Raw genomic sequence first — 27,154 nt, 5'->3', positions numbered from 1 at the left:
GGAGCTGCCCTATAGTCCGGAGCTGCCCTACAGTCCGGAGCTGCCATTAGTCCGGAGCTGTCCCTCTGTCCGGAGTTGCCCCTCTGTCCTGAGCTACCTCTCTGTCCTGAGCTACCCCTCTGTCCTGAGCTACCTCTCTGTCCTGAGCTACTTCTCTGTCCTGAGTTGTCTATATTTAGGAGGGGCCATCGTGAAGGTTCATGAACCATGGTCGGGGGCGAGGGTCGCCACTCAAGGGACGCTAAGGAGGGGGACAAAGACAATGGTGGAGTGGTGTCCTCGTCCTGCGCCGGAGCCGCCACCGCGGACAGATGCCCACCCAGACCCTCCCCTTGAGTTTTAGGGGTGCGCCCGGAGTTCGCACCTTGAGGGGGGGGTTCTGTCATGTTCCTGACCTGTTTTCTGTTGTTTTTGTATGTGTTTAGTTGGTCAGGGCGTGAGTTGGGGTGGGCATTCTATGTGTTGTGTTTCTATGTTGGGTTTAGGTGTTGCCTGATATGGTTCTCAATTAGAGGCAGGTGTTTGACGTTTCCTCTGATTGAGAACCATATTAAGGTAGGCTGTTCTCACTGTTTGTTTGTGGGTGATTGTCTTCCGTGTCTGTGTATGTCGCACCACACGGGACTGTTTCGTTTTCGTTCGTGTATGTAGTCTGTTCCTGTTCGTGCGTTCTTCGTGTTATTATGTAAGTTCGTTTGTTCAGGTCTGTTGACTTCGTTTATTGTTTTGTAGTTTGCTCAAGTATATTTTCGTCTTCGTTATTATTATTAAAATCATCATGTATTCCACCTACGCTGCATTTTGGTCCAATCCTTCTCGCCTCTCCTCATCCGAGGAGGAGGAAAAATATGACAACCGTTACACCTGTGTTTTTGTATACGTGTTTGTTTTGGGTTTTGTCCCTGTGCCTTTTCATGACATGTTATATTTTTTGTGGAGTATTAAAATCAACTATTACGTATTCCTGCGGCTGTCTCCAATCATTTATACAACGAATAACCGACCCTAAATGGAGACAGCGGGAATGGCCCTTCCAACGCCACTGCAACTGGCCCGTCTGACGCCGGCGCAACTTCAGCAGCTGCAACTAGCACGTCCGCCGCCGGAGTAACTGCCCCGTTTGATGAAACCGTATCTTCGTCAGCTGCAACTTTCCTGTCTGCCGCAGCTTTGGCAGCTGCAACTGGCCCTGACCGACCTGCACCGCGTTCCTGTGGTCGTCCTCGAGGTCCGTATCGTTCCGCTGCTAGTGCAGCGCGTCGGGGGGTACTGTCACGGATTCCCCTGGTACTACTGCTCATTCTGTGAGTGTGAAGCAAATAAGGAATATCCAACGGAGATTGGTGATAGTATATACAGTAAATGTTGGGAGGGATGTAAACACAAATGATTAATGAGTGAAAGGAGGACAGCGGACTCCCTGTGAACCGAAGATAACATGTTTTGTCTGTAATTAAAAACTTTTTGTTTCTGATTTAAGATTTAGCATAGTGAAAACTAATGAAATGTAAATGTTTTCTTCCAGGAGAGGATGAGGTGTCCCTATCTCTCCCTTTAAAATGTTTCCTGAGGCTGTTGTCTTAGGAGAACAGTTAGTGAAATTCTGCAGTTTTATAAAGTATAAGGGTATCTGGATCTGGCCGTAAAGGGAGCTCCCAATTAAGTAAGGCCTGGCCATTTGTTTGTTTTTGCCCTACGTTGTACCACACACACAACCCACCAGTTATGAGTATTTGTTAGTGGTGTTAATACATCTGATTTATTTATTTTTTAAATTGGGGGGTAGAGGCTTTAGTAGGTTCTTCATGAGTTAGAAAGGATGCACCTTAAAGGGCACACAAATGACATTTTCTGAAGTATCTATTGTCCGGATGTTGGTTGCACGCATGTAAGTTATCCAGATAAGAAATGTACTGAGGATCCCAATGTAAACCTGGTACACAGAATGTTTGAAATGTCTTTAAATAAGTAGATTGAAGTACAGGGAAAGAAAAGGGAAAGAACAGACTCACTTAATGGTGTTGAATGTCCTCTGTTCTCTCTTTCTGGTGAGGCCTGATCACCCTCGCCAGAAAGGCTACATACATTGGGTGAGATTGGGTGAGATTTAAATATAATATTGTGTATTGCTGCTGTTTTGGTTGTTTTTGTATTTGGCTTTGCTCCAGTACACATTGCACCAGATTGGGTATACTGTATGGTCGGGATTTCTACCTAAGGGTTTGCACTCTAACTCCCCTGACCCTGAAACTTTGCGGTGAAGTCGCCAAGATGATATGGGAGTATAAGCAAATTTGCAAAAATGGTGTGTTATTCTTTTGACATTTGTTTTAGAAATGTTGTATTAAGAAAATTGGGAATGTAATAATTAGTCATACGGTGACTAGTTTGTCTGGATTTCCTGAATCAGAAATGATCTAAACTGTTGTTCTGGTGCGTCCTCTCAAAGTTATGGCGATAGTGAACCCAGATGGTATCTAGATGCATGGAAGGGATAATTTGTAGGTGAATGGATGATCTCCGCATGTATGGTTCCCATCGTGAGTCATGGAGGAGGAGGTGTGATAGTGTGGGGGTGCTTTTCTGGTGACACTGTCAGTGATTTATTTAGAATTCAAGGCACACTTAACCAGCATGGCTACCACAGCATTCTGCAGCGATACGCCATCCCATCTGGTTTGGGCTTAGTGGGACTATCATTTTAAGCAGGACAATGACTCAACACACCTCCAGGCTGTGTAAGGGATATTTGACCAAGGAGAGTGATGCAGTGCTGCATCAGATGACCTGGCATCCACAATCACCCGACCTCAACCCAATTGAGATGGTTTAGGATGAGTTGGACCACAGAGTGAAGAAAATGCAGCCATCAAGTGCTCAGAATGTGGGAACTCCTTCAAGACTGTTGGAAAAGCATTCCAGGTGAAGCTGGTTGAGAGAATGTTGAGAGAAGAGTGTTTAAAGCTGTCAAGTCATTATAGTTTTGGTGTCTTCATTATTATTCTACAATGTAGAAAATAGTAAAAATAAAGAAAAAACATTGAGTAGGTGTCTCCAAACTTTTGACTGGTATTGTATATAATTATGCATAGCTTAACGAATTACTAGTACTTGTCATATTTTGTTTATTTCTTAAAAATAAAAAAGTAAGTCAACTTAGAATATCAATCCTGTTTTCTGTTCATATATAAGTCATTTCAACGTTTATATGTTGAAGAGTATGGAGTTACTATTCAAAAAGAGGGACTGTTGGATTCCCACTTGAAATATACTCATTTATGTTACCATACTAGAACATTTGATTACTTTACATGTAGAAGGAATGTATATATTGGGTTCAATGGAGGGTGGATAAGAACTAGATGTATGGAAAGTTACTGAGTGAGGAAGCGGGGAGTACAGAAAATTCACATTCCATCAACACATGGTATTGTTAAATCTCATGGCTCCTATGGAGGAGGGAGGCAAAGGGCAACAGTCTGGTTTCAGTCACTGATAAGGTAGGAGAGGCGAGGAGTGAGGAATTCAGCCCAAGGTCAAGTCAGATGAAGTGAGAAGGAACAGTCCTATCCCACACACATATATATCGATGCCCACGAAGGTTCTAGCATCAGGCAGGGCCACGACTACACCAGTGAGAGGAAACAATGAAGTTCCTGACTTAGCAAAAGAGATGTATTGGCTGTCCAGTAATGCGCAGGAAGTTGACTACGCCTAGTAGAAGTGTATAAATGTAATATGTGCTTGTGTAAACATGTCTTTGTCTTTGCAAATGTTTGAGCTTTTTCCTGGTCGTCCGTTTGAGTTTTTACTCTGTTTGTTTAGAACCTAACAGAAGCCTTAGCAACAGGGAGGATTTTGGTCTTTTTAAAATGTGGGGATTACGGACTAGGACAAGGATAGGTTAAAAATTATTGTGAATATTCCTGCCAACTGTTCTGCGCATGCCCTGGAATATTGTCAGGGCCCATGGCCTTGCGAGTTGTTGGAATCGGCTTAACGTAGAGATATTAAATAAATGATAGATCAGAAGCATAGAATATAAGGAGTGAAAGAGACTGGGTTTAATGTCAGAAGTTAATGGTTCTCTGTAGAAAGACAGATGGCTTTGGAATGTGTTGGGTGGACGGGAGGAGATCAAAGGATAGGGGGAGCGGATGGACATCTGTGGATTAGGCGAAGAAGGGTTGGAGGTCAGGTCAGATCCTCTGAAGGGAGTAATAAGGATTTAGTATCCTGTTACCCTCTTCCTGTGGAACCATAAGATGTAAGGATTGGAGAGAAGGAGTGTCCAAAGTGGGGGTATATATACTTGTGATGGTGAGAACATGTTTTTTGTCTGAATTACAGATGTAACGACCCTTTGGAAAGAATTAAACTTGGTTAAGCTTATCTAGGGTCCATGAGTTATTTACTCTGATAAATCGGAATTTAATTAATTTAGGCAAGTCAGTTAAGAACAAATTCTTATTTACGATAACAGCCTAGGAACAGTGGGTTAACTGCCTTGTTCAGGGGTAGAACAACATATTTTTACTTTGTCAGCTTTCGGGGATTTGATCTAGCAACTTTTCGGTTACTGGCCCAATGCTCTAACCACTAGGCTACTTCCCTCTTATTGCTATATTCTTCTTTTGCTCGTTTCAAGACTCTGCGGAGGTCATAGCGGGCCTTCTTGTACTTATTCCTGTCTTCGGCCATGGCATCAGTGTTGTCTACGATATCTCTGTGTGCAGTAACCCTGCTTTTTAGTTTAGCGCCAACCTCTGCGTTAATCCAGGGATTTTGATTGGGGAAGCAGTGAACCGTCACCGTGGGTACAACGTTGCCAATGCATTTTCTAATGAAGCATATTCTAATCAGCGCTAGCAAAGCAGTCCTGAAGCATACCCTCTGATTCTGGTGACCATTTCTCAACAGAGCGAATCGTTGGTACTCCCTGTTTCAGTTTCTGCTTGTAAACAGGAATCAAGAGTACGGAGTCGTGATCTGATTCTCCGAATGACAGATGAGGGAGTGCCTTGTATGCTTGCTTGTTGGTTGAATAGCAGTGGTCTAGGAATTTATTGCCCCTAGTGGCATTGGAGACATGTTGATGAAAGTTGGGCATCACGTGTCTTAGTGACACCGAATTAAAATTGTCGGGAATCAGAAAGGCAGCCTCTGGGTGTAGGGTTTCCTGCTTTTTCATAGCCTTGTACAGTTCTTTAAGCGCCAGCTTATTATTTTTATTGTCCTGAGGTGGAATGTATACAGCAGTCGCGATTACAGCTGAAATCTCCCTCGGGAGGTAGAAGGGTCGACATTTGACAATAAAGTATTCCAGGACAAGTGAACACTGGGTTGGCACTTCCACCACTCTGGAATTACCACACCAGTTGGAGTTGATGAGGAGGCAAACCCCTCCCCCCCTCGATTTCCACAACTCCACTGTCCTGTCCGCCCGGTGAATGGAAAATCCATTGAGTTGGATAGCCATGAGGGGTATCTTGTCTGAGAGTCATGTTTCTGAAAAGCAAATAATATTGCAATTCCCGAGAGTCCAGTTGGTAGCAAATCCCCGATCGGAGGTCATCCATCTAATTATCAAGTGACTGTCCATTTGCCAGTAGAATGGAGGGAAGAGGTGGGCGGTTTTCCCTTCGCCTTAATCTCACCAGGATGCCCCCTCTCTTGCCTCTGTAATGTCAGCGTTTCCTCCTGGGTAGACCGACAATTGGGTTGGAATCACAGGAGTGCTCTGGGCAGATGAGTCGAAGTAGAAGCCGACCTGATATTCAAGAGTTCTTATGGGTTGCAAGAAATAATAGCGGCTACATTATGTGAAAATAGACTAAAAATAAACAACAAAATGGTCACAAAATAGCAAAGTTGGGTCGGAGCTTGCAAAATGGCGGCCATCCATCTTAAGTTTAATGGCTGTGATCAGAAGAAACTGATGATGGATCAACAATATTGTAGTTACTCCACAATACTAACCTAAATGACAGACTGAAAAGGAAGCATGTACAGAAAAAAAATATTACAAAACATGCATCCTGTTTGCAATAAAGCACTAAAGTAAAACTGTAAAAAATGTGGCAAAGAAATTAACTTTTTGTCCTGAATACAAAGTGCTATGTTTGGGGCAAATCCACACATCACATCACTGTGTACCACTCTTCATATGTTCATGCATGGTGGTGGCTGCATCATGTTATGGGTATGCTTGTCATCGGCAAGGACTAGGAAATGTTTTAGGATAAAAATAAATGGAATAGAGCTAAGCACTGTATCACTTAAAGCTACTCTATGGATTCTAATTGCTGCACAGTTTGTGTGGTGTGTGTGTGTGTGAGAGAGAGAGGGGGGTTTGGGTACTGTGAGATTCTTTAATCAGTTTGGCTTATTGGACAGGTCAGAGTCTGTTTATGTACAGTACCAGTCAAAAATTTTGGCACACTTACTCATTCAAAGGTTTTTCTTTATTTTACTATTTTCTACATTGCAGAATAATAGTGAAGACATCAAAACTATGGAATAACACATATGAAGTAATGTAGTAACCAAAAAAGTCTTAAACAAAAGATTCTTTAAAGTAGCCACCCTTCGCCTTGATGAAAGCTTTGCCAACTCTTGGCATTCTCTCAACCAGAGAGGGGCGGTGCGGCAGGTAGCCTAGTGGTGAGAGCATTGGGCCAGTGACTGGAAAATTGCTGGATCGAATCCCCAAACTGACAAGGTAATAATCTGTCTTTCTGCCCCTGAACAAGGCAGTTAACCCACTGTTGCCCGGTAGGCTGTCATTGTAAATAAGAATTTGTTCTTAACTGACTTGCCTAGTTAAATAAAGGTGAAAATTATTTATTTTAAACAGCTTCACCTGGAATGATTTAACAACAGTCTTGAAGGAGTTCCCACATATGCTGAGCACTTGTTGGCTGCTTTTCCTCCAACTCATCCCAAACCATCTCAATTGGGATGAGGTAGGATGATTGTGGGTGCCAAGTCATCTGATGCAGCACTCCATCACTCTCCTTCTTGGTCAAATAGCCCTTACACAGCCTGGAGGTGTGTTGAGTCATTGTCCTGTTGAAAAACAAATGATAGTCCCACTAAGCACAAACCAGACAGGATGGCGTATTGCTGCAGAAGGCTGTGGTAGCCATGCTGGTTAACCTGTCTGGCTCTGGCGTTCCGCCAGCGGAACTCCTCCCACATTCCACTGAAAAGGCAGAGCGCGAAATTCAAAAGATATTTTTTAGAAATATTTAACTTTCACACATTAACAAGTCCAATACAGCAAATGAAAGATACACATCTTGTGAATCCAGTCAACATGTCCGATTTTTAAAATGTTTTACAGCGAAAACACCACATATATTTATGTTAGCTCACCACCAAATACAAAAAAGGACAGACATTTTTCACAGCACAGGTAGCATGCACAAAGCCAACCTAACTAACCAAGAACCAACCAAACTAACCAACAAACAACTTCATCAGATGACAGTCTTATAACATGTTATTCAATAAATCTATGTTTTGTTCGAAAAATGTGCATATTTCAGGTATAAATCATAGTTTACATTGCAGCTACAATCAGAAATTGCACCGAAAGCAGCCATAATAATTACAGACACCAACGTCAAATACCTAAATACTCATCATAAAACATTTCTGAAAAATCGATGGTGTACAGCAAATTAAAGACAAACATCTTGTGAATCCAGCCAATATTTCCGATTTATTAAGTGTTTTACAGCGAAAACACAATATAGCATTATATTAGCTTACTACAATAGCCTACCACACTACCGCATTCATTCATCAAGGCACGTTAGCGATAGCAATAGGCACGTTAGCGATAGCGAATAAACCAGCAAGATATATAATTTTTGACTAACCTTGATAAGCTTCATCAGATGACAGTCCTATAACATCAGGTTATACATACACTTATGTTTTGTTCGAAAATGTGTATATTTAGAGCTGAAATCAGTGGTTATACATTGTGCTAACGTAGCATCTTTTTCCCACAACGTCCGGATATTTTTCTGACACTTTTTCTGACACACATATTCTGACCAAATAACTATTCATAAACATAACTAAAAAATACATGTTGTATAGGAAATGATAGATACACTAGTTCTTAATGCAATCGCCGTGTTAGAATTCTAAAAATAACTTCATTACGACATCCAGCTTAGGTATAGCGAGAGAGTACCCAAAAGCTGGGCGCAAACGACTAGTACATGTTCGACAGATATATGAAATAGCATCATAAAATGGGTCCTACTTTTGCTGATCTTTCATCAGAATGTTGTACAAGGGGTCCTTTGTCGGGAACAATCGTTGTTTGGATTTAGAACGGCCTTTTTCCCTCTCGATTTAGCAAGCACACTTGCCAAGTGGCGCGAATCTCTCCATCGTCAACAAACTCAGAGAACGGAACACGGCAAAACTCCCGAAAAAATTTCAATAATCTGATTAAACTATATTGAAAAAACATACTTTACGATGATATTGTCACATGTATCAAATAAAATCAAAGCCGGAGATATTAGTCGTCCATAACGACAGCTTATCAGAAGGCAAATCCAGGTCCCTTCTCGCTCTCTCCAGAAAACAGGAAACTGGTGACACGTCATGCCAATAACTATTAATTGGGCACAGATCAAGTTACACACTCAATTTCTTCTCTCACTGCTTGTCGACATCTAGTGGAAGACGTATGAAGTGCATCTAAACTAATAAATATCAAGGACTTTAATAGGCAGCCCCTAGAACAGTGCATCGATTTCAGATCTTCCACTTCCTGTCAGGAAGTTTGCTGCAAAAGGAGTTCTGTTTTACTCACAGATATAATTCAAACGGTTTTAGAAACTAGAGAGTGTTTTCTATCCAATAGTAATAATAATATGCATATTGTACGAGCAAGAATTGAGTACGAGGCCGTTTAAATCGGGCACGATTTTCCCCCAAAGTGAAAACAGCGCCCTCTGTCCTCAACAGGTTTTAAGTGTGCCTTGAATTCTAAATAAATCACTGACAGTGTCACCAGCAAAGCACCCCCACACAATCACTCCTCCATGCTTCAAGGTGGGAACCAAACATGCGGAGATCATCCGTTCACCTACTCTGCGTCTCACAAAGACACGGCGGTTGGAACTAAAAATCAAAAATTTGGACTCATCAGACCAAAGGACAGATTTCCACCGGTCTAATGTCCATTGCTCGTCTTTCTTGGCCCAAGCAAGTCTCTTCTTATTATTGGTATCCTTTAGTAGTGGTTCTTTTGCAGCAATTTGACCACGAAGGCCTGTGGCAGTCCTCATGAGAGCCAGTTTCATCATAGCGCTTGATGGGTTTTGCAACTGCACTTGAAGAAACGTTCAAATTTCTTGAAATGTTCCATATTGACTGACCTTCATGTCATTTTAGGTGAAAATTGAAAAAAAGGGTCCGATCCTTAAAGTAATGATGGACTGTCATTTCTCTTTGCTTATTTGAGCTGTTCTTGCTATAATAAGGACTTGGTCTTTTACCAAATAGGGCTATCTCTGTATACTACCCCTACCTTGTCACAACACAACCGATTGGCTCAAACGCATTAAAAAGGAAAGAAATTCCACAAATTAACTTTTAACAAGGCCCAGCTGTTAATTGAAATGCATTCCAGGTGACCACCTCATGAAGCTGGTTGAGAGAATACCAAGAGTGTGCAACGCTGTCAAGGCAAAGGGTGGCTACTTTGAAGAATTTCAAATATAAAATACATTTAGATTTGTTTAACATTTTTTGGGTTACCACATGTGTTATTTCATAGTTTTGATGCCTTCACTATTATTTTGCAATGGAGAAAGTAGTAAAAATAAAGAGAACCCTGGAATGAGTAGTTGTGTCCAAACTTTTGACTGGTACTGTATGTGTTCCAGAGTAGAGAGTAGAGTGCAGGTTGTTGGTGGCACCTTAATTGTGGAGGACAGGCTCATAGTAACGGCTAGAACGGAATAAATGGAATGGTATCAAACTCATCAAACACAGATAACATTCCATTCACTCCATTCCAGACATTATTATGAGCTGTCCTCCCCTCAGCAGCCTCCTGTGGAGTAGAGTGTTCCAGAGTAGAGAGACCCACAGTAGCAACTGTGATTGAGTACTGGCAGTGTCTGCTGTGGCATGTGGGAAGGTGCAAGTTACATGAAAAAGATCTAATCTCTCAATGTTTGAATAGCTCAATGTTCATTTCAAACTGCACCAAATTCATATATTTATCTGTTGAAATTATTTTCTATTTTTTTTTGCCTTACGAGAATGTACCCACTACTGGCTTTGGGCTAAGCCCACAATGTCTTCAAATCTTATAAACACCCCTGATTGTTTTAGGTGGATTTTAAGATGTTTGCATGAAAATCTGTCGCCAATTGGATGGAAACCTAGCTATTGAGAAAGAGGTCAAATTATGTGAAAACTTGCAATAAAATATTTTCTATTGAGGAGAACTGGAGGCAGCTGACAGCAGCAAGAGCTAAACTAAATCTTGAAGAAGCTCGCCATATTAAACAGATATTGCTGGTTTTACTACTCTCCTCAAATAACAGCCAAACTAAGTACACGTATGTCCTTCTGCACTGCTGGGACTTGGCTTGAACAAACTTTTGTTTCTCAGCCTGTAGCACGGTAGGAGATCAACAATAATACATAATTGGAATAGACAAGCCAGTCTGTTTAACTGATAGGTCGAAAACCACATCCTCAATGCCAGTCTCTTTGGAATGCAATCAAAACTGTTAAATAATGTTTTATCTATATTATATATTATATTATATTACTATATATTATATTATATACTATATTATATATTGCACACTCATCGCACAATATTGATATAGCTACAGTAATATGGTACATCAGGCCCACTCAAAGGACCATGCAAAGGGATTCTACAATATTCAACATATCTGTTTCTGGCACAGCTTCTCCAAATAGATAAGGTATTGCAAAAAGGACAGAAATAGAGCATACACTTACTTTTAACATTATTAGCAACATTTCAGTTGCGTTTTACTGTACTACACCTCCAGTACAGCAGGTGTCAGTAATTCTCAAAATGTAATAGTAGAACATTTACTGAAGAAGAGGTTCGTATTTCGGAAGTACCCCTTCATCCAACGGAAGTTTAGAATTTCAAGATGGCGCTGGAAGGAATGGACCATAATGTAAGTGATTTCGTTGTCTTTATTATGACTATCACACTTTTGAGAAAATATTGTAGATAAGGCATTGATTAGACACTGAACAGTGTGTTCTGTTGAGTTGGTTCTCGCCAGAAGACGGTTGAACTGTTTTGAATAGACCAAAACGGTCTGTCAAAAATAGAGAATCCTGCCAGTTTGCTGTCTCATTGTAAGCTACTTTTAGCAAGCTAGCTAGCTAACTGTTAGCTTTCTAGCGAGCTAATCGAATTAATCATGTTTTTTTCAGTGACATTCCTTATATTTGTGACTATGCATAACTTGGCATAAGTTAAGTATAATGGACAAAAATATAGCTGGTTAAGTAACGTTAGCTAGCTAATTTAGTTAGCCGCTAGTATGACATTTTTGTCAGTAAACTGGTACAAATCTTATCTTAAGCTAGTCGTCTTGCTAGATAGCTAGTTAGGCCTATAGCTACAACGTTAGTCACCTTGATGTTAATTATCTAGCTAACGTTATATACGTTTACTTGACAACTTTCCAACAACTATTAACAACAGTTATTGAATATGTATCGGTGTATTTGCAGATGGAGATGGAGGACAGTAAAGGTGGTTCTGGTCTCCGGCAATACTACCAGTCCAAAATAGAAGAGTTACAGGTAAGCAAACACAGGTTTAAATAAAAATGTACCAGCTAACGTTACATGTTGTCTGTTGACACCGTAGTGACACTACTAATACAATTGGCAAGCTAAGAAGTAACTGGTCTCTCTGCCTCCAGTTGACAGTGAATGACAAGAGTCAGAATCTCCGACGTCTACAGGCTCAGAGGAATGAACTCAATGCAAAAGGTAGGAATTATGGTTATCTATCCAGAACAACAACAGCTTAACTTCTCTTCTAAACAGCAGTGTAGCTAACTAGCTAGTAGTTAATTCATTGTGACAAAGCCTAATTGTAGCAATAATTGTGTGGATTATAAATTGTCAATGCTGTGTCGGACTACTGTAATTTGATTGCACTCAGGAACATGCACATTATGAATTGACAGTCATTGTTCAAATCTATTTTCTTTGTCCCCAGTGCGTCTCCTTCGTGAGGAGCTGCAGTTGCTACAGGAGCAGGGTTCCTATGTTGGAGAGGTGGTGAGGGCCATGGACAAAAAGAAAGTGCTGGTCAAGGTGTGTATGAAGCTTTTTTTTTGTTGAAATGTAACACAAACATTTTCGGTGGTAAACTGTAGTTGCTCCTGGATGACATTGGCAGTCTACTGTACTACTTGTGTCCAGGTCCATCCAGAGGGAAAATTTGTGGTGGATGTGGATAAGAATATTGACATCAATGATGTAAGTATGGAAACGTTGTTGTTGATATTTCACCACATTGTGGAGAGAACTTAATGTTTCTATGTACAAAGGTAGATGTATCTGTGTACAGTTCAGATTATCAACACACGGGAACCATAGTTTAACCACATTTATTTGTTTTTGTCGAATTGGAATAAGTGTTAACAAAAATCAGTTGAAAAGCAAAAAATATCCAGATCCTATTCAGATGGCTGGACAGAAGAAGAAAAAACATCAAAGTTCCTTATTATTCATGAATGTATACACTGATTAACCCCGTTGCCCATTCCCAACAGGTGACTCCAAATTGCCGCGTGGCGCTGCGCAACGACAGCTACACCCTTCACAAAATCCTGCCCAACAAGGTGGACCCGCTGGTCTCCCTCATGATGGTGGAGAAAGTGCCTGACTCCACCTACGAGATGATTGGCGGCCTGGACAAGCAGATCAAGGAGATCAAGGAAGTGATTGAGCTGCCAGTCAAGCACCCAGAGCTCTTCGAGGCTCTCGGCATTGCACAGCCCAAGGTGGGTAGCCCAAAAGGAATAAATCCCTTATTGGGTTCTTTCTTAATTCAGATGTTGTATCATCTGTATATGTTAACCACTCTTACAATGTAAACTCAAACAATTACCTTTTGCATTTGAGTTTATTTTATAAGCATATAGAGTAGGTATTGTCTGATAGGGATGCAACACTCCAAAATCTACCTTTTGTCAGACCTTTTCATACATTGTTGGCAGTGTCCTAAGGTCTTGTTCTGGTCATGTCTCATAGCATTTATCACATAAACGGTCTTGATTGCCAGAAGGAACAGAAAGTGGCACCAGTTAATTCCAGCATAATCATCCTAAAATACATCATGAAATTTGAGATGCACTCTGTGTCATGTCTCTTAGGTTGTCTAACCCCCCTTGTTATGTGTCTCTCCACCAGGGTGTGCTGCTGTACGGCCCCCCAGGTACAGGGAAGACCCTGCTGGCCAGAGCCGTGGCCCACCACACTGACTGCACCTTTATCAGGGTGTCCGGCTCGGAGCTGGTGCAGAAGTTCATTGGCGAGGGTGAGTCATCAACGGTCAGCCATTTCGGTTACCATTCGACAGGGTTCCCAACCGTGAAGTAATTCCCGTAATAAGTATTTCACTCACATCACGCTGCTGGCTGTAACCCTGCTCTCTTCCCCATCCCAGGTGCCCGCATGGTGCGCGAGCTGTTCGTCATGGCCCGCGAGCACGCACCCTCCATCATCTTCATGGACGAGATCGACTCAATCGGCTCGTCACGTCTGGAGGGGGGCAGTGGGGGCGACAGCGAGGTGCAGAGGACCATGCTGGAGCTGCTGAACCAGCTGGATGGCTTCGAGGCCACCAAGAACATCAAGGTGGGTGACTCGTACACCACTGTCGTCTTTATAATGCTTTATAAATTCTACTCTACAATAAAACTCACACTTATATAACACCACACACACAGTCTACACCCTTACTTAATTTGTATGCTATTACTCTTGACACCACTTTCTCTGCGGCTTCTCTCCACTGATTTCAATCTGCCGCTCTCCTGTCAGTACTGTCTGACAACACTTTCTTTCCACTGCTCACCAATCAATCACACGCTAGATATTCTATTCTCTATTCACTGTCCTCCCACCCAGTCTAGCACTCAACAACCTCTCAATCTGTATTTGCATGTTCTCTGATGGTACAAATAGAAAAAACAACGAGTATTTTTTTAAAGACAATTCTATAGAAATTAGCAATAAATGCACATTACAAGTATTTCATTGTCTAAATGTGATAAGTCAAAGAGTAGTACAGTTAAAAGAATATTTAGAAAATACCAATGTGTTTAAAATATATACATTTGATGTTTAAAGACTAAAAGCAGCTATGTCCATGTTGAGCAGTTCAGTTCAGTGCTTGGCCCTCCTTTTCTGAGGCTGCCTCAGACTCCAAGCTGATGTCCACGTTTATCTAGGGCAGCTTGATCCTGCTGCTCAGGTCCAGGCTGTAGCGGTGGGGCTAGCCAGAGGCATTGGCCTGCACGGGGTCCACCATCGAGTGGTAGATCTTCTGGGATGCTGTGACCTTTGATCCTCAGGGCCTTAGAACTGCCAGCAGGACTCTTCTCTGGGGGTGCTGGATGGTGGGGGTGGACCGAAAGTCTGAGAGAACGGCAGCGTGTTTGACGAACCTGACCTCCAGGGGCTCCGCGAGCTCCTGCAGGCTCTCTTCCTGCTCCACAAGGAGGAAAGCAACTCTAAAGAGCAACCTGGCATCCTCTACTGACTCAACTCTAAAGTTGCTTTCCTCACCATCTTAAATAAGCATGCCCCATTCAAAAGATGTAGAACTAAGAACAGCTATAGCCCTTGGTTCACCCCAGACTTGACTGGCCTTGACCAGCACAAAAACATCCTGTGGCATACTGCATTAGCATCGAATAGCCCCCGCGATATGCAACTTTTCAGGGAAGTCAGGAACCAATATACACAGTCAGGAAAGCTAAGGCTAGCTTTTTCAAAAAGAAATTTATATCCTGTAGCACTAATTGCCAAAAGTTTAGGGGCACTGTAAAGTCCATGGAGAATAAGAGCACCTCCTCCCAGCTGCCCACTGCCCTGAGGCTAAGGAAACAGTGTCACCACCGATTTAAATCTACAATAATCAATCATTTCAATAAGCATTTTTCTACGGCTGGCCATGCTTTCCACCTGGCTACCCCTACCAGCCAACAGCTCTGCACCCCCTACAGCAAGCCCCCCCGGCTTCTCCTTCACCCAAATCCAGACAGCTAATGTTCTGAAAGAGCTGCAAAATCTGGATCCCTACAAATCAGCTGGGCCAGACAATCTGGACCCTCTCTTTCTAAAATGATCTGCCCGAAATTGTTGTAACCCCTATTACTAGTCTGTTCAACCTCTCTTTCGTATCATCTGAGATCCCCCGAAGATTGGAAAGCTGCCGAGGTTATCCCCCTCTTCAAAGGGGGAGTCACTCTAGACCCAAACTGTTATAGACCTATATTCATCCTGCCCTGCTTTTTCTAAAATCTTTGAAAGCCAAGTTAACTTCTTATGGGCAGGTGGGACAGTAGTGTCCCACCTGGCCAACATCCGGTGAAATTGCAGAGCGCGAAATTCAAACTACAGAATTATACATATTTAACTTTCATAAAATCACAAGTGTAATACATAAATTAATCTTAACTTCTTGTTAATCCAGCCGCTGTGTCAGATTTAAAAAAGGCTTTACGGCGAAAGCAAACCATGCGATTATCTGAGGACAGCACCCCGCATACAAAAGCATGAAAAACATATTTCAACCAGGCAGGTGCGACACGAAAGTCAGAAATAGCAATATAATATATGCCTTACCTTTGATCTTCTTCTGTTGGCACTCCAAAAGGTCCCAGATACATCACAAATTGTCCTTTTGTTCGATAACGTCCTTCTTTATATCCATAAAAACTCAGTTTAGCTTACGCGCTTCAGTCAATAATCCACCCAGCTTCCCTTCATCAAAATGCATACAAAATGAATCCCAAACGTTACTAATAAACTTTTCCAAACAAGTCAAACAACGTTTATAGTCAAACCTTAGGTACCCTAATACGTAAATAAACGATAAAATTTAAGACGGAGAATCGTTATTGTCTTTACCGGAGAAAAATACCAAAGAACACGCTCTCATTCACGCGTTTGGAAACACTACAGCCAAAATGGGAGCCACCTAGAAAATCTACAATTTCTGGCTAATTTTTTCAAAAACCAGCATGAAACTCTTTCTAAAGACTGTTGACAAGTAGTGGAAGCCCTAGGAACTGCAATCTGGGAGGATTTCACCTTATAATAACAGTGACAGCCATTGAAAACAGTGGTAGGCTGAAATCTTTTTTGGGGGGGGATTGTTTGTCCTCGGGGTTTCGCCTGCCATCAGTTCTGTTATACTCACAGACATAATTATAACAGTTTTATAAACTTTAGAGTGTTTTCCATCCAAATCTACCAATTATATGTATATCCTAGCTTCTGCGCCTGAGTAACAGGCAGTTTACTTTGGGCACGCTTTTCATCCGGATGTGAAAATACTGCCCCCTACCCAAGAGAGGTTAACAAAGAGATCACCGACCATATCGAATCCCACCGTACCTTCCCCACTATGCAATCTGGTTTCCAAGCTGGTCATGGGTGCACCTCAGCCACGCTCAAGGTCCTAGACGATATCATAACCGCCATCGATAAAAGACAGTACTGTGCAGCCGTCTTCACCGACCTGGCAAAGGCTTTTGACTCTGTCAATCACCGCATTCTTATCGGCAGACTCAATAGCCTTGGTTTCTCAAATAACTGCCTCGCCTGGTTCACCAACTACTTCTCAGATAGAGTTCAGTGTGTCAAATCGGAGGTCCTGTTGTCCGGACCTCTGGCAGTCTCTATGGGGGTGCCACAGGGTTCAAATTCTCAGGCTGACTCTTTTCTCAATATACATCAATGATGTTGCTCTTGCTGCTGGTGATTCTCTGATCCACCTCTACGCAGACGACACCATTCTGTAGACATCTGGCCCTTCTTTGGACACTGTGTTAACAACCCTCCAGACGAGCTTCAATGCCATACAACTCTCCTTCCGTGGCCTCCAATTGCTCTTAAATACAAGTAAAACTAAATGCATGCTCTTCAACCAATTGCTGCCCGCACCCTCCCGCCCACCTAGCATCACTACTCTGGACGGTTGTGACTTAGAATATGTGGACAACTACAAATACCTAGGTGTCTGGTTATACTGTAAACTCTCCTTCCAGACTCACATTAAGCATCTCCAATCCAAAATTAAATCTAGAATCTGCTTTCTATTTCGCAACAAAGCCTCCTTCACTCATGCTGCCAAACTTACCCTCGTAAAACTGACTATCCTACTAATCCTTGACTTCGGCAATGTCATTTACAAAATAGCCTCCCACACTCAACTTAGCAAAGTGGATGCAGTCTATCACAGTGCCATCCGTTTTGTCACCAAAGCCCCATATACTACCCACCACTGCGACCTGTATGCTCTCGTTGGCTGGCCCTCGCTACATATTCGTTGCCAAACCCACTGGCTCCAGGTCATCTATAAGTCTTTGTTAGGTAATGCCCCGCCTTACCTCAGCTCACTGGTCACCATAGCAACACCCACCCGCAGCACTCACTCCAGCGGGTATATTTCACTGGTCATCCCCAGAGTCAACACCTGCTTTGGCCGCCTTTCCTTCCAGTTATCTGCTGCCAATGACTGGAACAAATTGCAAAAATCACTGAAGCTGGAGTCTTATATCTCCCTCTAACTTTAAGAATCAGCTGTCAGAGCAGCTTACCTGTACCTGTACTGTACCTGTACACAGCCCATCTGTAAATAGCACACCCAACTACCTCATCCCCATATTGTTAATTATCGTCTTGCTCTTTTGCACCCCAGTATCTCAACTTGCACATCATCATCTGCGCATCTATCACTCCAGTGTTAATGCTAAATTGTAATTATTTCGCCTCTATGGCCTATTTATTGCCTTATCACGCTAATCTTCTACATTTACACACACTGTACATAGATTTTTCTATTGTGTTATTGACAGTACGTTTGTTTGTAAGTCTGTGTTTTTGTCGTACTGCTTTGCTTTATCTTGGCCAGGTCGCAGATGTAAATGAGAACTTGTTCTCAACTGGCCTACCTGGTTAAATAAAGGTGAAATAAATAAAATAAAGAAGCTGAATAAGACCCAAAGGACTAATATTGTATGTTAAATTTATTTTTTCTGCCTCAGGTCATCATGGCCACCAACCGTATTGACATCCTAGACTCTGCCTTGCTCCGGCCCGGCCGCATCGACAGGAAGATCGAGTTCCCCCCTCCCAATGAAGAGGTTAGTACAGCCCCATATTTTTTTTGCCTCTAAAACATTCTGTGATTATCAATATAGTTAAAATCTGCCTTGGGCCGGTATTCAATCCGTTGGCGCTTTGTTAGCTATGCACCTTTTAAAGAGTGGCTGCCCTTAAAAGCAACTCCTCCTTTATAAAATGGCCTATGTGGCATTGATTTGAGTCAGAAAATTTTATTTTAGTGTCAATCTCGTTCAAACCAGATTTGCGAGATCATGGGGGGGGGGGGAAATTATGTCACGGATTGAAGGGTACCGTAACGGTTGTCCTTAGGTTGGGTTTATTTAAATTCAGCCCACAACTGGCATCAAAGTAAAAATCAATTCTGAGCGCAGCACCACGAGACCTAGTCGTAATGCCCATGGTCAATTTGGTTTGACATTCGATATCCCTATGGGGCTAGCTAGGGACCATCAATAAATTACACTATGTACATGGGTCAATATTGTTAACTGTCAATAACTCAAAATTTTAATGACTTAACCTCAAACCAAGTATAAATTGTAGAAATTCATATACAAATATTGAACGCATTTGAGACAACTAAAAGATGTGCAACATGAAAATATTATTGACGGTCCCTAATTAGCCCCAGAGATAGACTATCCAATGTCAAACCAATTTTGCCACAGTCGCACACCAGCCAGCTGAAGCTAATTGAAGAAGTTGGCTAGCACTAGATGACTTCAAGACGCAAGACCTGGTTAGACTGTTTCAAGTTATCTAGAAGGGTGAGTGACTATAACTGCGTACTGTTTTGTCAGGGTGACTGTACAAAAGCTTGCCACGTGCGAACACACAAGACAACCACATTAACCCCCCCACTCATTCACGGTAAACGCTGCATATGTCGGCTCAATTGGAAATGACCTTTAAATGTCAAGCACACTATAATGCTGATTGAATTGAATCCCCGCCTTGGTATGGCAAGACAGCACAGTGCACCATATTTAGACTGTTGGTAGTAATGATTTCATCTGTTGGTGTTCTGTACCATTTGTTCATTTAAAAAATGATCATTTAAATTAAGGATTTATACCAATGAGTCTAGTCCAGCATCCTCACGGTCTCACACTCAGATAGTTATGTATTTGCGTTGACACTTATTCAGCTTCATGTAAGCAGCTTTCTACTACAGTGTCTTAATTCTGGCCCCATCCCATTTCTTTCTGCTCCTCCTCAGGCCCGTTTGGACATCCTGAAGATCCACTCAAGGAAGATGAACCTGACGCGTGGAATTAACCTGAGGAAGATTGCAGAACTGATGCCCGGAGCCTCTGGAGCTGAAGTTAAGGTAGTAGTCTGAGACGCACAGTTTGGAATGGGGCCCACCAAATGAAGGCTAGCACAGACAGTTCAGTGTATGATGGCTAGTAGGGAAAACTTTGGCACCATCCAGAGATGACCCCTACCCCACAGTTGTGTAGATCTGTTTGTTTCACCATTGTACGTTTTGTAATAGTTCATTGTAGTGGATACATGTCCAACTGGGCTTGACATTTACGGTGTATGTAGAGTATCAGGAGAGAAGAACCACAGACTTGATACTCCACAAGTTATTGAATGGGGCCCACCACATTAGGGCTAGCACATGCACAAGGGCAGAACATGTACAACTAGGGCTGTTGCGGTGACCATATTATCAGTCATGACCGCAGTAAAATTCACGATAATATCCTCTTATGCACTCTGGACATGTGTACCCAACTCGCTAAAGATCTTCAAGTTGCTAATGGGTTGGTACTCAGGGCTATATTGTCACTCTGACAACAATGCAGATGCAGTCGAAAATCACAAACACTTATCAAACCAGTATGTGCTTTTACAACTCACCTCACCGTGATGATCAATATGAAGAAAGAAGTTCAACAACAGGTTGAAACTGAGTGTAAAACATGGTCGTTGAGGATGTTGTTTCAAAGCCTAACAATGAAATGGACAGCGCTTTAAGTTGATGATTAATGAAACACAACCATATACATATTAGAGCTTACGCGAACACATAGGCCAATATGTATGAGCCCAAGCCCGAAAAAAAACCATGAATTAAAATAATGATTATGCCGTTATAGCCTACCGCATATTAAACACAGCAAATATTTTTAAAAAACTGATTGAAGATCACCTACATGACCAAAAGTAGTGAACCAACTCATTCTAAAATCATGGGCGTTAATATGGAGTTGGTTCCCCTTTGCTGCTGTAACAGCCTCCACTTCTCTGGAAAGGCTTTCCACTAGATGTTGGAACATCACTGTGGGGGCTTGCTTCCATTCAGCCACGAGCATTAGTGATGTCGGGCACTGATAGTCAGCGTTCCAATTCATCAAAGGTGTTCAATACGGTTGACGTCAGGAGGCCTGGAGATTCAAAACGTGTTTATGTTAATTAACTGTAAATTACCATGAGACCGGCATTCTTTTGCATGACAATGACCGGCTGACAAAATGGCATGACCGCCCTATGTACAACTAGCCATCCTGAAACATCCCCTAGTCCAGGGATTGGTAAACATGTTCCTGGAGTGCCTTAGTGTTCTACCACTGTGGGTCTTACTTACTTTTTCTTATTTCACCATGGTAAAATCTTTTGTGTGTTTCTGTTCCATCTTATTTCTCAGGGTGTGTGCACCGAGTCAGGGATGTACGCCCTCAGGGAGAGGAGAGTGCACGTCAACCAGGAGGACTTTGAGATGGCTGTCGCCAAGGTTAGTCTTCTATCGTGTTACTGTCTTAACACTCTCCAAGAGACAGTTTCTCTATTTTACCTCTAGCTCCCTTTTGTCCATATTATGCCTAATATAATCAATACTACACTGAACAAAAATATAAATGCAACAAGCAAAGTGTTGGTCCCATGTTTTGTGAACTGAAATAAAAGATTCCAGAAATGTCCCTAATGCACAAAATGCTTATTTCGCTCAAATTTTGTGCACAAATGTTTATATCCCTGTTTTTGACCATTTCTCCTTTGCTAAAATAATCCAACCACCTGACAGGTGTGGCATATCAAGAAGCTGAACATTACACAGGTGCACGTTGTGCTGGGGACAATAATAGGCAACTCTAAAATATTCCGTTTTTATTCACAACACAATGCCACAGATGTCTAAAGTTGAGGGAGCATGCAATTATTAACTGACTGCAGGATTATCCACCAGAGCTCTTTCCAGATAAGTGAATGTTCATTTCTCTACTATAAGCTGCCTCCGACGTCGTTTTTTTCGAGAATTTTGGCAATATGTCCAACCAGCCTCACAACCTCAGACCACGTGTAACCACGCCAGCCCAAGACCTCCACATCCGGCTTCTTCACCTGCTGGATCATCTGAGACCAGACACCTGGACAGCTGATGAAACTGTGGGTTTACACAACCAACGAATTTCTGCACAAACTGTCAGAAACCGTCTCCGGGAAGCTCTTCTTGCTTGCTCGTCGTCCTCACCTGACTACAGTTCGATGTCGTAACCGACTTCAGTGGCCAAATGCTCACCTTCGATGGCCACTGGAAAAGTGGGCTCTTTACGGATGAATTCCAGTTTCAACTATACCGGGCAGATGGCAGAGCATAGCGTGTGTGGAGTCGTGTTGCCGAGCGGTTTTCTGATGTCAACAGAGTGGCCCATGGTGGTGGTGGGATTATGGTATGGGCAGTCATAAGCTACGGAAAATGCAATTTGAATGCACAGAGATACCGTGACGAGATCCTGAGGCCCATTGTTGTGCCATTCATCTGCTGCCATCACCTCATGTTTCAGCATGATAATGCACGGCCCCATGTCACAAGGATCTGTACACAATTCCTGGAAGCTGTCAATGACCCAGTTCTTCCATGGCCTGCATATGTCACCCATTTGAGCATGTTCTCGATCAACGTGTACGACATCGTGTTCCAGTTCCCGCCAACATTCAGCAACTTCGCACAGCCATTGAAGAGGAGAGGGACAACATTCCACAAGCCACAATCATCAGCCTGGTCAACTCTATGTGAAGGAGATGTTGCGCTGCATGAGGCAAATGGTGATCACACCAGATACTGACTGGTTTTCTGATCCACGCCCCTACTTTTTTTTTTTTTAAGTCATCTGTGATCAACAGATGCATATCTGTATACCCAATCATATGACATCCATATATCAGGGCCTAATGAATTTTTCAATTTACTGATTCCCTTATATACCTCAGTAAAGTCTTTGGAATTGTTGCATGTTGCGTTTATTTTTGTACAGTAGTTAGTCTTGATCAGAGATTTTGTATAAAATAAAAATTATCTATACTGGTCCCAGATCGGTTTGTCGTCTTTCCAACTACTATGGTCATTGTCATGCCAAACAGTTTGACACGTGGCTATACAAAGCTCAAACAGATTTTGGACCATCTTGTCAATTGCATTAATATAATACAAAAATCCCCATAAAAATCAGTGTTTAAGTTGGACTTTTTTTGTGTGGGCTGCGTCTCAATCCACTGCATGCGCCTATGTCAGCCTTCCACGTCTGCGATGGCAGGTGGCAGAGCTACAGCGCTGTTTGTCAGATCAGGAGACATCCCAAAAATCTGTCTTCTCACGAATACGTCTTTAGCGTTTTGCTCTACGGCCCCTTACGGGACTCGTCTGAAGTCAGTACCAACTATGTGCCAACTTCTGTCTGTAGCGTCAAAGGTTTGGCTACAAACTAATGACCACTACTGTTGTTGCGACACCAGATGTTTTAGTTGGATACCAGGTTTAGTATCAATACTCAATATCTTAACGATACCGAAATGATACCACAGCAATAAAATAAGAACCGCTGGGCTTCATTTTTTTTTAAACATTGAGCAATATGTTTAACTGGACGAACAAGTAGAATATCTGTATTACATTTCTTACAAAAAAAAGAATACCAACAATTTTCCTTATGCAAAACCATATCGGAGACTCAGAGCAGACAAAATAATGGTACAATTAGTTCATCTGTGGCCATAATATTTGGTCAAATGACATTAATTACAGCTCAATAATTTAATGTATTCAATTAAGTTTAGTTCCAAAACGACAAACACTTTGAAGCTCAATTCTGACATGTAGTCTAAATGCCATAGAAATACAATGGAATTTACACAGCATACTACGATTCCCAGAGTGCATTTCACTTCCCAGAGTGCAATGCGCCTTCCAGGGCTGGCTACTGCTAGCAAGCCCAGACAAACACAAAGTAGTTCAAATATATTGCTGTGAAGTTATGAGTGCATTTCACATTACTTTTGGGTTGTGTAATCATAATGCTCACATGAATGTCATGCAGAATATATGTTCATGTCATTCACTCAAATGATTCACATTTAGTGGAATAACGACAACGTTACAATGAATGTAATGTGTAAAATCATTTTGGAACTAAACCTCCCTTGCACTGCTTTGTTACACCTTTTTGTTGTTTCTGTGGTTTGGCCCTCATCTGCTCTGTAATCAAAGTATTCCTATAGTTTGCTTCTGTAGACGGTTTTGTAAACAAGCTGCGGGCATGGTGGTAAGCTGTTTTCGTTAGGAGGATGCCTAGTCAATTGTACAACAGTGCGTTCAACTGAAATGTGTCTTTTGCATTTAACCCAGCCATGCTGTCTGCATTTTCTCTCTGGCTTGCTTCTCAAATGTGGCTTACGCTGTGTTAGCTGCAAGCGCAGCCTTGTAGCTACTGCCCCCTTGAAGATTCAGAAAATTACTAGACAGACTCGATCCTCTCAATCCGTATATGACGTGAGACACATGACAAAAGTACCAAATGTTTTTTCATGTTTTGGTATCGGAAAAAGTACAGAAGTTTCGGTATACATTGCAACACTGACCAAGCTATGGAAACGGGAGACTCACGAACACGATGGTGTTCTCTCCGTGTTGCCCCCTACAAGTGTCACAGGACTCATCTGAAGGTAACCCGGTACCGTTTTTTTAAAAGGATTGGAAGTATGGAAGTAGTTTTGTGCCAACAAACAAATTTTCTTATGATTTATTTTTTGACTGTCTGTTTCAATGTGTTATTCAATGCATTTCTATTGGCTATAGCCAGTGGTCTAAAGTGTGACCAATTTGGTCCCATATGCAACAAAATATTTTGCTGTGTGACCAGGAAAAAAAATCTCCCAGATAATTGTTATAATGATAAGTCTCCGCTGTACCGTTGTTTCTGATTGTCCTAGAGGAAAAAAGTGAGTGCAAATTCGATAGCGTCATGATTGTACCATTATACAGCGGAAACAGCTTGCTTCTAGCACACGCCCTAGTAGTTTTAACAGATCTGGGCTGTTAAAACTACTCGGGTGTCGTTGACCATTTGTTTAAAAACTTTTCAGTCATTACATCATTGGGTTGCTAGCTAATTTGACCACATTGTTACAGCCTTAATCTAAAATTGATCAAATAAATCCCCCATAATGACAAAGCAAAAACAGGTTTAGAAGTTTTTGCACATTTATTTTAAATAAGTATTCAGACCCTTTCCTATGAGATTTGAAATTGAGCTCAGGTGCATCCTGTTTCCATTGGTCATCCTTGATGTTTCTCCAACTTGATTGGAGTTCACCTGTGGTAAATTCAATTAATTGAACATGATTTGGAAAGGCACACACCTGTCTATATAAGGTCCCACACTTGACAGTGCATGTCAGAGCAAACACCAAGCCATGAGGTCGAAGGAATTGTCCGTAGAACGCCGAGAAAGCATTGTGTCGAGGCACAGATCTGGGGAAGGGTACCAAAAAATGTCTGTAGCATGGAAGATCCCCAAGAACACAGTGGCCTCCATCATTATTAAATGGAAGATGTTTGGAACCACCAACTCTTCCGCCCAGCCAAATTAAGCAATCGGGGGAGAAGGGCCTTTGTCAGGGAGGTGACCAAGAACCCGATGGTCACTCTGACAGAGCTCTAGAGTTCCTCTGTGGAGATGGGTGAACCTTCCAGAAGGAAAACCATCTCTGCAGCGCACCAGCAATCAGGCGGAAGCCACTCCTCAGTAAAAGGCTCCTTGGAGTTTGCTAAAAGGCACCTAAAGGACACTCAGACCATGAGAAACAAGATTGAACACTTTGGCCTGAATGCCAAGCGCCACGTCTGGAGGAGGATACCTGGCACCATCCCTACGGTGAAGCAAGCATGCTGTGGGGATGTTTTTCAGTGGCAAGGACTGTTAGACTAGTCAGGATCAAGGCAAAGATAAACGGAGCAAAGTACAGAGAGATCCTTGATGAAAACCTGCTCGGGACCTCAGACTGACCTTCCAACAGAACAACGACCTTAAGCACACAGCCTTGAGTGGCCCAGCCAGAGCCCGGACTTGAACCCGATCGAACATCTCTGGAAAGACCTGAAAATAGCTGTGCCGCAGTTCTCCATTCCATCCTGACAGAGCTTGAGAGGACCTGCAGAGAAGAATGGGAGAAACTCCCCAAATACATGTGTGCCAAACTCGTAGTTCTATACCCTTGAAGAATCAATGCTGTAATTGCTGCCAAATATGCTTCAAAACAGTGCTGAGTAAAGGCCCTGAATACTTTCCGAAGTCACTAGGATATCAATGATAATAGCAATGAATGAATGACATCTCTTGCATGTCATTGTCAAACCTGACATTTTAAAGAGATTTTGTACAATTTTCTATAATTTATCTCAATATGAAAATAGTGCTTTTACACAGTAAAGAAACCCAATATTCCACAAATGACTAATTTCAATGACTGGTATTTGTATCAGCATTTTAGCTTTTATAATAAACTAATGTCTTTACATTAGTTTATTACAAAGGTTTATACTTTTAGGGATTAAAATGGACAGACCTTTTCCCCCCAGAGTTTGCTGTTTTGTTGATCACTGATTTTAATTTGGCTCCTTATGATAAGGTCCATTATCACTGGCTAACGACCCCTGCCCTGTGTCTTTCCAGGTGATGCAGAAGGACAGCGAGAAGAACATGTCCATCAAGAAACTCTGGAAGTAGACCTTTGGGATTTTTTGGGACCCGAACGCAGATATTTACCTGCAAAGTCAAACATGTATATTTTTACTCTTTTGTTTAAGATTGGTTTATAATTGTTACCCAAAATTAAGTCTAAAATAAAATGGTGTCTCCCCACTGAGAAACAAGTCCCCATTTCCATTTTTTCCCCCCACCCTCCTCTCCTGTAGCCTGATCCAAGGTCTGTTTGTGCTTGGTAAGCCTACACAACTATAGGAGTTGGCTATACAGGCTCTCTTCCCCCGCATTCAAGGTAAATACTGCAGATGTTAACTCAATTGGAAATGACCTTTTAAATGTCAAGCGCGCTATAGCCTGGTTTCTGATTGAATCCCAGCCTGAATAAGGAATATTCTTAGTAGAATTCCAGGGGTCTTTATCTTTTCTTTCCTCGATTCCTTGTGTCCCATCTTCTCGCCACTCTCATCCAATATATCTCATCCATTGGTTTGTGCAGGGCCTAGTAGAGCCCTATGCTGTAACAGTTTTACTCCACAAGTCGTGAACCACTTTTTACACGCCCACAACCCAATCATCAGATTACGAAAACCACATCTTACTGCAAGGTATAACCGGGGCTAGAAGGTCAATGACAAGTGAGGCCAAATAAACAGGGTCACCGTGTATCTTTATGGAAGAGATTTTCTTGAATGGTTTGGTTAAATTTGACATCTCACAATCAGTCATCAGTGTTATTTTTCATA

At 42.1% G+C, this 27,154-nt stretch overlaps 1 protein-coding gene across 1 annotated transcript; it reads left to right on the top strand.

The window, feature by feature from the left end:
• The first annotated feature begins 11,113 nt into the window (after window positions 1-11,113).
• Window positions 11,114-26,578, top strand: LOC120060915 (26S proteasome regulatory subunit 8-like). The gene is made up of 12 exons (XM_039010345.1): window positions 11,114-11,207; window positions 11,776-11,847; window positions 11,970-12,039; window positions 12,272-12,369; window positions 12,478-12,534; window positions 12,831-13,061; window positions 13,471-13,597; window positions 13,727-13,917; window positions 18,339-18,437; window positions 19,640-19,750; window positions 21,077-21,163; window positions 26,379-26,578. The coding sequence occupies exons 1-12, from the start codon at window positions 11,181-11,183 to the stop codon at window positions 26,430-26,432; spliced, it is 1,224 nt and encodes a 407-aa protein (XP_038866273.1). The 5' UTR covers window positions 11,114-11,180; the 3' UTR covers window positions 26,433-26,578.
• Window positions 26,579-27,154: the final 576 nt, after the last annotated feature.

The sequence above is a fragment of the Salvelinus namaycush genome, chromosome 16 (assembly GCF_016432855.1).
Source record: "Salvelinus namaycush isolate Seneca chromosome 16, SaNama_1.0, whole genome shotgun sequence".
NCBI classification, from domain to species: Eukaryota; Metazoa; Chordata; class Actinopteri; order Salmoniformes; family Salmonidae; genus Salvelinus; species Salvelinus namaycush.
This window is presented reverse-complemented; position numbering and strand designations above follow the sequence as displayed.

What these genes read in the sequence shown, in the direction of transcription:
- LOC120060915 (XM_039010345.1), top strand. Translation starts at nt 11,181, where the DNA reads ATGGCGCTGGAAGGAATGGACCATAAT. An exon ending in CCAAAATAGAAGAGTTACAG is followed by an intron (nt 11,848 to 11,969) that starts GTAAGCAAACAC and finishes CTCTGCCTCCAG; the next exon opens with TTGACAGTGAATGACAAGAG. An exon ending in GAATGAACTCAATGCAAAAG is followed by an intron (nt 12,040 to 12,271) that starts GTAGGAATTATG and finishes CTTTGTCCCCAG; the next exon opens with TGCGTCTCCTTCGTGAGGAG.